The 11,873-nt window shown below is 46.5% G+C and overlaps 1 protein-coding gene across 2 annotated transcripts in view; it reads left to right on the forward strand.

Moving 5' to 3' along the window:
- The window catches only part of LOC135549826 (trafficking protein particle complex subunit 9-like), a 367,075-nt gene extending 357,203 nt beyond the window's left edge, over window positions 1–9,872 (forward strand). For both annotated transcript variants that reach the window (XM_064980154.1, XM_064980155.1), the window contains 2 exons: window positions 7,882–8,105; window positions 8,234–9,872. In XM_064980154.1, the coding sequence (XP_064836226.1) occupies window positions 7,882–8,105; window positions 8,234–8,419 (410 nt within the window). In that variant the 3' untranslated portion in view covers window positions 8,420–9,872. The remainder of the gene's footprint in view (window positions 1–7,881; window positions 8,106–8,233) is intronic.
- The last annotated feature ends 2,001 nt before the right edge of the window (window positions 9,873–11,873 follow it).

Here is an 11,873-nt window from a genome sequence, read left to right on the forward strand (position 1 = left end):
ACCGTGACAATGACAGAGTTATTGAAAGGGAGACACAGATGGCCCAACGTTACTCTGAGCCTTTATAAATATGTTGTAATGCTAGGAGTTCAATCTTCCAATTTCCAACAGATTTTTTTCAACTGTTTAGGTTTTACTGCCTATCGTCCATGTTGCGTATGTTGCTACATAGCTGGCCAAAACAGACAGAGTACAGAGACTACCTCCCAGCTCTTAAGTCTGTCACGTGCTTTAGCTATTACAGAATGTAGTCCACAAACTGAGTGAAAGGTCTATTGTGTATGTTGTGTACCTCAACTCAAGACACAATAACAACAAAAAAACAATTCTCTCCTCTCACTGTAACAGGTTGAATCTTTAAAAGCTGATTGGTCATGGGGGTGAAAGACAACAGTAGAAGTACTGCTGGTTGTTATGGCGATTTAGTTATAATCGGCCAGATGGCTTCAGGGGGAGGGACATTTTTAGTTACGCCACGCCGCAACCCTTTACAGATAGCACACTCAGGCTCCGTCCGTTCATTCATCAAGATCCCTGCTCTAAAGTGGTCACTGGGCACTATTACGCTCCCCCATAGTCAGGCCTAACTACCACACCTCGGTCCACATAGTATTTGTTTACTTTCAACTACGTTAGGGGCACTTGATTTAGCGTTGCAAGGCATCATTAATAGAACCATAATACCTGTGTAACTACGTAGCTACTTTAACATTACATTTACATTTAAGTCATTTAGCAGACGCTCTTATCCAGAGCGACTTACAAATTGGTGAATTCACCTTCTGACATCCAGTGGAACAGCCACTTTACAATAGTGCATCTAAGTCATTAAGGGGGGGGGGGTGAGAAGGATTACTTATCCTATCCTAGGTATTCCTTGAAGAGGTGGGGTTTCAGGTGTCTCCGGAAGGTGGTGATTGACTCCGCTGTCCTGGCGTCGTGAGGGAGTTTGTTCCACCATTGGGGGGCCAGAGCAGCGAACAGTTTTGACTGGGCTGAGCGGGAACTGTACTTCCTCAATGGTAGGGAGGCGAGCAGGCCAGAGGAGGATGAACGCAGTGCCCTTGCTTGGGTGTAGGGCCTGATCAGAGCCTGGAGGTACTGCGGTGCCGTTCCCCTCACAGCTCCGTAGGCAAGCACCATGGTCTTGTAGCGGATGCGAGCTTCAACTGGAAGCCAGTGGAGAGAGCGGAGGAGCGGGGTGACGTGAGAGAACTTGGGAAGGTTGAACACCAGACGGGCTGCGGCGTTCTGGATGAGTTGTAGGGGTTTAATGGCACAGGCAGGGAGCCCAGCCAACAGCGAGTTGCAGTAATCCAGACGGGAGATGACAAGTGCCTGGATTAGGACCTGCGCCGCTTCCTGGGTGAGGCAGGGTCGTACTCTGCGGATGTTGTAGAGCATGAACCTACAGGAACGGGCCACCGCCATGATGTTGGTTGAGAACGACAGGGTGTTGTCCAGGATCACGCCAAGGTTCTTAGCGCTCTGGGAGGAGGACACAATGGAGTTGTCAACCGTGATGGCGAGATCATGGAACGGGCAGTCCTTCCCCGGGAGGAAGAGCAGCTCCGTCTTGCCGAGGTTCAGCTTGAGGTGGTGATCCGTCATCCACACTGATATGTCTGCCAGACATGCAGAGATGCGATTCGCCACCTGGTCATCAGAAGGGGGAAAGGAGAAGATTAATTGTGTGTCGTCTGCATAGCAATGATAGGAGAGACCATGTGAGGTTATGACAGAGCCAAGTGACTTGGTGTATAGCGAGAATAGGAGAGGGCCTAGAACAGAGCCCTGGGGGACACCAGTGGTGAGAGCGCGTGGCGAGGAGACAGATTCTCGCCACGCCACCTGGTAGGAGCGACCTGTCAGGTAGGACGCAATCCAAGCGTGGGCCGCGCCGGAGATGCCCAACTCGGAGAGGGTGGAGAGGAGGATCTGATGGTTCACAGTATCGAAGGCAGCCGATAGGTCTAGAAGGATGAGAGCAGAGGAGAGAGAGTTAGCTTTAGCAGTGCGGAGCGCCTCCGTGATGCAGAGAAGAGCAGTCTCAGTTGAATGACTAGTCTTGAAACCTGACTGATTTGGATCAAGAAGGTCATTCTGAGAGAGATAGAGGGAGAGCTGGCCAAGGACGGCACGTTCAAGAGTTTTGGAGAGAAAAGAAAGAAGGGATACTGGTCTGTAGTTGTTGACATCGGAGGGATCGAGTGTAGGTTTCTTCAGAAGGGGTGCAACTCTCGCTCTCTTGAAGACGGAAGGGACGTAGCCAGCGGTCAGGGATGAGTTGATGAGCGAGGTGAGGTAAGGGAGAAGGTCCCCGGAAATGGTCTGGAGGAGAGAGGAGGGGATAGGGTCGAGCGGGCAGGTTGTTGGGCGGCCGGCCGTCACAAGAAGCGAGATTTCATCTGGAGAGAGAGGGGAGAAAGAGGTCAGAGCACAGGGTAGGGCAGTGTGAGCAGAACCAGCGGTGTCGTTTGACTTAGCAAACGAGGATCGGATGTCGTCGACCTTCTTTTCAAAATGGTTGACGAAGTCATCTGCAGAGAGGGAGGAGGGGGGGGGAGGGGGAGGAGGATTCAGAAGGGAGGAGAAGGTGGCAAAGAGCTTCCTAGGGTTAGAGGCAGATGCTTGGAATTTAGAGTGGTTAACATGACCAAAAGTATATAGTGTGTCCTCTCCTGAACTAGCAGTACCAGATGATAGTGTTTTGAAGTAGTTAAGACACTGACATAATGTCACGTTGCAGTAAGAGAGAACCCCCATGGGAGAAGCTATGCACCGAGCCTGTCTGTCTTCCTGCTGAGTCATTTCGTTTCCTTCCTATGGAATATGACTGGCTGACTGAATCATGCCACTGTGTGGAATCAACCTGGAGATACGACAGCCACTGAACACATGCATGCATAATCCTGGAGAATTGGCATCTCTCGAAAACATAGCTGTCGTTCCTAGAGAGGACACCTTATCTGCTGTGTTCTCTGCCGCAGCTCTATGGTAGAGAATTGATACTGTGAGGTTTGTTTTATCTCACAGACTCAATAGTTTTGATCTGTGACAGCCGCACTCGTATCATAATGTAGTGTATTCAGCAGGTCTCTCTCCTCTCTTTCACAATCTCTTCCCCTCTTTCTCTCTCTCCCTCTCTCTCTTTCCCTCCAGCTCACACTCTCTCTCCGATATTCGATATCTCTCTGCCCTGCCCTGTCTGGGGCCAAGCCTGGTTGCTGTGGTGACGCCGCAGCACAGCTCTTTGCCTCAGCAGTAGAGTGTGACCACAGCAAAAAAGAAAGCTACAGACCACTTGTTGCGACTGCAAAGTGGTTTGTTTAATTTCACCGTTCCTTTCCCCACATTCTCTCTCTCTCTCTGTCTCTCTCTCTTTCTGTCTCTCTCTCTCTCTTTCTGTCTCTCTCTCTTTCTGTCTCTCTCTCTTTCTGTCTCTCTCTCTCTTTCTGTCTCTCTCTCTCTTTCTGTCTCTCTCTCTCTCTCTGTCTCTCTCTGTGTCTCTCTTTCTTTCTCTCTCTGTCTCTCTCTTTCTGTGTCTCTCTCTCTCTCTCTGTCTGTCTCTCTCTCTGTCTGTCTCTCTCTCTGTCTGTCTCTCTCTCTGCCTTTCTCTCTCACACTCACTCACTCACTCACTCACTCACTCACTCACTCACCCACCCACCCACCCACCCACCCACCAGTATGAGAATGAGGAAAGGGCACCATTTGTTCTCCAGCTTCTCTCTCTTCTGTTATAGGTGGCTTCTGGTTCTGTAACAGAAAACAGGGTATTTTAATGCAACCTATTCATTCTGCTTCACTTCGTCCTCTCAGCACTGGGGTGAGGGGACGGGGTGAGGTGTGTTCACTCAAACCCCCCAAAGACTTAAATCACACACATGGCTTAATCACCTGGTTTTTATCACACAACTGTTTAGCACTGAGAACCATGCAGGGCAGGGAACAGTGGTGGTAGTGTTTAACAGTAAACACACACTATGCAGCGTATTCTATTCAAGAACAATCTGTCACTATCTTCTCTGTGGAAGATGCAACAAGATGCTGAGGGCCTCATGGGGCCAACCAATCATAGGCCTTGGTTTCTTGGCGTTCCGTTTGTTTATTGGTTAAGAGGAACACCAATCAGAGTCCATTACTTATTTAGAGACCATGATATGTTTATCATGGAGGTTGGAAGAGGGGGTCGGAGGAAACCATGCCCTGGAAACACACACACCGGTGCTCAGCAATCCCTGGGTGTCTGGATTATGATGCTGTCTAAATGCAGAAAGATATATAGGCCCTAAAGTCAAATGGCTTTTTCCAGTAACGGTTTTTATTGCCACTCATAATGGTGCAGCACTTTATTGCAAAGCATACAAGACCTGAGAGGTCGAACTGACATCTAATATCAATGTGATAGCCATTAGTTTGATCGGTGTTATTTGCATAATTATAACATATTCGCTGTCTTTATTTCCTACAGGTTCCTCCTCTGTAACCCTGTGCTCCGTTCTGACTGCAGGCGGTACTGAACTCTGAGTAGAGCCACAGTAATATGTTAATGACTGCCTGCCTCCTTCCCTCAGTCACACAGGCTTTGGATGGACTGCCAAGGAGGAGAGGAGTGACCAGGAGTTGTTAAATGGTCAGGTCGTGGTTGAGGCGTGCGTATGCTTGCATTTGGGCGTGTTTGGGCACGCGCTCGCATTTGGGCGTGTTTGGGCACGCGCTCGCATTTGGGCGTGTTTGGGCACGCACTCGCATTTGGGCGTGTTTGGGCACGCGCTCGCATTTGGGCGTGTTTGGGCACGCGCCCGCATTTGGGCGTGTTTGGGCACGCGCTCGCATTTGGGCGTGTTTGGGCACGCGCTCGCATTTGGGCGTGTTTGGGCACGCACTCGCATTTGGGCGTGTTTGGGCACGCGCTCGCATTTGGGCGTGTTTGGGCACGCGCTCGCATTTGGGCGTGTGTGTGTTGACCAGTGGTCGGCAACTGGTCGGCCCGCTGCGCAAGTGTTTTTTGGGTCATAAAAAGACTGTAAAATCACCAGGAATTCAGGTAAAATGAGTTTCATTTAGGAAATCTGGCCCCAGGTGTACCCACGAACAAAGAAGAAAGAGACGTGATCGTGTCTCAATGTAATCATGCTATGAAATGAGTGGTATTTTCAAATGCAATCTATTTTTAGGCTTAGTTATGGTCAATTTGCAGTGTAGAAATGATTATAATGGTGTACCGGCCCCCGACCATCTGCTCCGACAGACATCGGCCTGCTGTTGAATCTAGTTGCCCACCTCTGGTTTAGACTCCTCAGCTCATCTCCCACTTAAGTTCCTATTTTGTTCAATAGTTAATGTGTTGAAATTCGCCATCCCTGTTTAGAACTAGATCTCCTAGCAACAAGCCTTTCAACAACTAAATCTAACCAATTGGAAAGATGTCACGTTAGAATCTGCTCTACTGCCTATGAATACTGTGGACTGTAGAAGTGTTGCAAAGTCCCACAGGTCCCGTAAAGCTATGGAGATGAAGCCCGAATATCATGAACAAATGTTAGTGACTCTATTCAAATACTCAAAGATCCATATTGAGCGTAGTTGCAACAAATAATTGACCTTGCTTTTGTGTGAGTAAAAAGACATGAAAACAATCTGGAATGTACACTATAGAAAGCAGTTAGAACTGAGAGTGGATTCCCACCAGAAAAACCCTCTGCCACTCAGGGGTAATGGTAATGTTGACAGTGACGTTACATCTCTGTACTGATCACATCGCTACTGTTTGACTTGACTGTCTTCTGCCTGTCGTCTCTCCTTCCACTGTCAAACATTCCATCACAACACATTTTGAAGGAAACTTTTTCTAACAGAGAGACATAAAACAAGGTCCTTTAAAGAACCTCTGTGCGTATTCTGGGTTGATGAAAGAAACCTCCTAGTTCGGAGTGAGTTGAGACTGCACTGTAGAGTGACAATGAGACGTATAGTTAGCTTGAGCTGAATGTGACGTGTCAGGTTCAAACAGCTGTAGCTGTGTAGCTGAATGTCACCCTGGTGGAGTTGCAGACTCCCTGGGGTGGGATGCCCAAACTGGCTCTGTCTCGCTAGGGGGGCTCAGAGTGGCAGGGCTCAGTCTTCAGGCTCAGTCTTCTGGCTCAGTCTTCAGGCTCCCTCTCTGTGTACGTCTGCCTATGAGGCTCTGCAACCTGTGGTTTAACACCCACCGCAGCGGAGAACGCACCCCAACACTCACCCACACCCAGCTCATTCATGTCACATGGCCTAAATGCCTCTGACTGGCACGGCTTCCTACAGATACAAGGGCATTGCACTGGTATGTTTCTCTCTCTCTGTCTTCCTCTGTTTCTTTCACTTTCTCTCTCTCTCCCTCCCTCTCTCCCTCTCCCTCTCTCTCTCTCCCTCTCTCTCTCTCTCTCTCTCTCTCTCTCTCTCTCTCTCTCTCTCTCTCTCTCTCTCTCTCTCTCCCTCCCCCTCTCTCTCTCTCTCTCTCTCTCTCTCTCTCTCTCTCTCTCCCCCTCTCTCTCTCTCTACTTCTACACCTCCCTCCCAGAGGAGCAGAAGGACCATAGAAGTCATCATAAACATAAGCATTGTGGTTCCACTCCACCTGAACCAAACAGTGCTATATCTGGAATGGCTACATATTAGAGAAATGTAATTTGCCCCCATTTTAACTCAGCTGGACATGTCAGAGAGAGGCGATGCAGAGGAAGAGAGAGAGAGAACAAAGAGAAGAGGGCGTAAGAGAGAGAAGAAGTGCCTCTATGTGAGAGTGTGGGGGCAGGATGAGAGGAAGGAAGAGGTGAGGGTGGTTGTTTTCCAACCTTCTCATTAGTCCCTTCTTGACAGAAATTAGTCGTGCGTGAGATTGATAGGATGCCGTCTGAATTCATTCAGTTCCCTCGCTCTCCGTTAATTTAAATAAAAGCGTATTTGAAACTATTGATCACACACCAGAAACAATGTGCTGGAAGATTGGTCTACACATGTGAAGACTGTGAATGGTGTTTTCATGAATGCAAATGAATTGGAAATAAAATGGAAAAGAGAGCTTGAGGATGGGTCATTCTGAGATATGAATGCAGGTCGTTGGGGAGACGGGGAGAGAAATGCCTGTGATTGTGAAGGAGGCATTGAAATGGTTCTGTCGTGGAAATTCTACACAGGGACACTCGAAGTCAGTCTTAAATGAATCATTATTTATGAACAGTTAACTGTAGAAGTTCCAACGAACTTGATGCACCATAGTGAACGTCTGTCAGTAGCTCTACCGGGGCAGTCCCATTTGTTCACTTGTATATTGCAGACAAGTTATATTTGCATGATTTTACTTATTCATCATTCATAATTCATTCATAATTAACGTTTGCTTCATTCATGTGACCGACCAATACTGGTTCATTTCATGCAGGTGACAGACCAATACCTCACAAGGCTTCTTCTCTCTAAGCTGAGACCTTGCAACGGAGATATCTTCTCAAAACAAGGGTCTGGCGTACTGCCAAATTGCAGATACTGATAGTGAGGATTCGGTCAATCAGTCACTTGCATAATGGAGCTTTATGCTTTTATGTTCAAAGTTACAGGTCAAGACAACCATCCTGAACATGTCTTTAATTACAGATGTAGTAGTAAAACCTCAAATCCAACCAAGCACTAATATTTCATAGAGGAACAAATGAATTAATTTATAGCAGGTGACTGTGCATACAGCAACGTTTCAAACAGGTATTCAACTCCTAACTCATCCCTTAACACACACACTCTCCTCTCTCTCTGTCTCTCTCTGTCTCTGTCTCTCTCCCTCTCTCTCTCTCCCTCTCTCTCTCTCCCTCTCTCTCTCTCTCTCTCTGTGTTCCTCCTCTCTAGACGTGGTGGTGAACGGAAAACCGTGTGACTGTGACATCATCGCTGACTGTAAGGTGGGCGACGCTGTGCCATTGGAGGTGAAACTGACCAATCGTAGTAAGAATGAGGTCGGACCGTTCGCCCTGACTGTGGTTCCCTTCCAGGACTACCAGAACGGAGTTCAGAACTATGACCTGCACGACGCAGTCACCTTCATAGGATCTAACACCTTCAACATAGACACGGTGTGTGTGTGTGTCCAGAACTACGTGTGTGTGCAGAACTGTGTGTGTGATTGGTGGTGAAACTACTGTCAGGTGAGTTAGCTATCCACGGGCACTCAAAATAATGTCTCTGTGTGTTGTTTTCCTAGGTGAAGCCCACAGAGAACTCTGTGTGTATGGGAGCCCTCCTGTTCCTCTACTCTGGAGACTTCTACCTCAACATCAAGTTCCAGGATGACAGTGCTGGCCAGGGCAAGGAACTGCCCCCATCCTGGTTCGGCCTGCCCAGTGTGCACATCAAAGCCCTGGAGGCGCCTATTGAGGCTGGGGCATAGAGCCTGGCACTCTTTACATGAATATCAAATGTATTTTTCCAGATTTCTTGCCTCATTCTCCTCGGAAAATATAGGTTTGCCCACTTCCTGAACCTCACTGAAGGCATGGATGGATGGGTAGATGGATGGATGGGTAGATGGATGGATGGGTAGATGGATGGATGGGTATATGGATGGATGGGTAGATGGATGGATGGGTAGATGGATGGATGGGTAGATAGATGGATGGGTAGATGGATGGATGGGTAGATAGATGGATGGGTAGATGGAGCACTTGAGGAGAGTACAGTGGGATGAGGACACAACGGACTAAATATTCTAGCGGTTCGCTGATGTCACTCAATAATTTGCAGTAACTCGGTTTGAGGTATTTTTGTGTACTCTATGTTAAAGCATGAAGGATACAGTAGGTCTTACTGGATTTGGAAATCACCTTTTGAATCATTTTATGAATTTCAGCACCATGAAATCAGTCATCGAAATGTATCAGCCATGATGAAGGTTTTGTGGAAAGATCATAAGGTCACCTCTTTTCTGCTTTTCACTCAACTTACCAGGGATGTAGAGCATCATAACATCCTGTTGGGCTCCAAATGGCAATGGTGGAAAAGTACCCACATGTCATACTGTAGTAAAAGTAAAGATACCTTAATAGAAAATGACTCGAGTATTAAAAGTAAATGTGATTCCTAAAATATACTTAAGTATTGATAGTATAAATCATTTAACAATCTCTATATTACAAACCAGACGGCACCATTTTCTTTCCAGACGGCACCATTTTCTTTCCAGACGGCACCATTTTTCCGACATCATTTACAAACAAAGCATTTGTGTTTAGTGAGTCTGCAGATCAGAGGCAGTAGGGATGACCAGGGATGTTCTCTTTATAAGTGCGTGATTTTTGCCATTTTTCTGTCCTGCTTAAGCATTCAAAATGTAACGAGTACTTTTAAGGTGTAAGAGAAAATGTATAGAGTAAAGTAAAAGTAAAAGTTGTCAAATATAAATAGTTAAGTACAGATATCCCCAAAACTACTTAAGTAGTACTTTAAACTTTTTTTTTACTTAAGTACTTTACACCACTGCCAAATGGAAGTTCTTTGTTATTATGTGTCCAATCCTTCCCTCTCAACAATCTGAGCAGCAGAGTAGAGATACTCTCATGTGAACATGATTATCAAGCAGCATCTTCCTGGGTATATGATTCTGTCTGTAAATGATATAATATATTATGAGAAGCACAGTGTATGACTCTACCACATGAATCCACAATCACCTCTATCGATTTGTGGTTTCTGCTTTAGCAATTAGCTTTATTCGCTGTTGTCTTTCTACTCTCTGCGTGACTGTAAACATGGATTTTTACCTCTGAGCTTGTATATTTGGGCCTCTGTATCTCCCTGTCTATAAAATCCTACAATACATGTAAATAAATGTTGAGTTGAGCCAACTTCTGAAAGGGTGTTTGCATATATTTGATATGTAGGAGCAAAGAGTTGGACTCATTCTTCTGTCCTTTTTTGGACATTTGCTCGTCCCTCTGCCTGGCAAATTGACACAAGTTAAGCCTATCCCCTTCGTTCACACAGCCACAGACAGAAGCCCATAAAGATATGCAATTCGCATCAGCGCTCTAGATTTACCACTGGTAAATTAAGGAGAGATAATAGAGTTTCGTTGCCCGTGCATTATAGTCACTGAGTGGACAAAACAATAAGAACACCTTCCTAATATTGAGCTGCACCCTTTGTTTTCTTCAGAACAGCCTCGGTTCGCCGGGACATGGGCTCTACAAGGTGTCAAAAGTGTTCCACAGGGAAGCTGGCCCATGTTGACTCCAATGCTTCCCGAAGTTGTGTCAATTTGGCTGGATGTCCTTTGGGTGGTGGACCATTCTTGATGAAACCAGGAAACTGTTGAGCGTGAAAAACAAACCGGTGTGCCTGGCACCTACTACCACACCCCGTTCAAAGGCACTTAAATATTTTGTCTTGCCCATTCACCCTCTGAATGGCACACATACACAATCCATGTCTCAATTGTCTCAAGGCTTAAAAATCCTTCTTTAACCGGACTCCTCCCCTTCATCTACACTGATTGAAGTTGATTTAATTAGTGACATCAATAAGGGATCATAGCTTTCACCTGGATTCACCTGGTCAGTCTGTCATGGAAAGAACAAGTGTCCTTAATGTTTTCTACGTTCAGAGTAGGTTTGATGAATGGAGAGGGAATGTTAAGTGTACACAAACACACATTAGCAGGTAAGTCCTTTACAAAACAAAGTGTTATCATAATAAATGGGGGAGCCTTGGGCAGAGTTCTCTTCCACCTTGAATAAAAACCCATTACGTCAAGTAAGTGAAGCATGTTACTGTTTCCTGTAGAGCAGAATGAAACACTTTTTGGATGAGGGGAGCTTGAGGAGACCAGGCGGGGGTGGAACAGGTACTACTGGTTCTTCACTGGGAACAGCCCAAATCTTTTATCTATCAATGCATTGATCATGTTCCTGACAACCAGGTGCCACAGCAGCAGTCACAGTGGTTACCTAATGTGTGTCTGTCCTTAACAGCAATGAGACTAGAGCATGGAAAAACAAGTTGAGATTGGACTGCGTAGCTGATGCAACAATACAGATGCCAGAAAATAGGGCAGGGAGTTTTCTAAGATAACACAGAGAATGTGGGCCGTTTTATATGAGTAGCTGTACACTACTATTCTAAAGTTGGGGAGCATGGTGAGGTTAATGATTCCATTGCAGGCCTGGAAAAACAATGTTAGGTAGACATAACTCAACCTCAGAACAAAATGACATTTCGTGGCTGTAGCTACTCCTCCTTTAGCCTATGGTTACTGCCTTATCATAGGCAGAGCACAGACGCAGTGAACCAATAGGAGATGAGGGGGAGAGATGCAATCGGTACCGCTGAAGCGCGATCAAAATGTTAAAGTCATTTCCTCTTGAGCCGACATGCAGCGTTTTACCATGAATGCAGTCTAAACTAATGCGGGAACATTGTTTATACGTCAACGACAACATTCAATGTGATGACGTTAAATCGACAGGGAAAATGTTGAAATTACGTCTGCCCAGTGGGTTATCTTACCTTTAGATTTCAACCTCGCTATAATGCTGAACTTCAGCAAGACAGGTTGAATCCAGCCCTAGTTCTGAAATGTAGTTCTGGTTGTGTACTGGAGAGGATGAGGAGGCTGGGGAGGACTGTCTTACAACCCTGTGGATGTGGGTGGGAAGGATAGGGAGAGGGACCCCACCAACCCCCAGAAGACAAACGGGATCAGGATAGGAGATTAGGCTGTAGAGAGGTCTGTCTGGCAGTGTGCTTGAGAGGCTGAAGAGTTCTAACAACCGTGTAGCTGTAGATAGGAGAGGGATCCATCCCACTGGCCCCAAGTCTATTGTAGGGATGCTTGGTCTTGGAGGTTT

Source organism: Oncorhynchus masou, chromosome 12, assembly GCF_036934945.1.
Source record: "Oncorhynchus masou masou isolate Uvic2021 chromosome 12, UVic_Omas_1.1, whole genome shotgun sequence".
Lineage (NCBI taxonomy): Eukaryota > Metazoa > Chordata > Actinopteri > Salmoniformes > Salmonidae > Oncorhynchus > Oncorhynchus masou.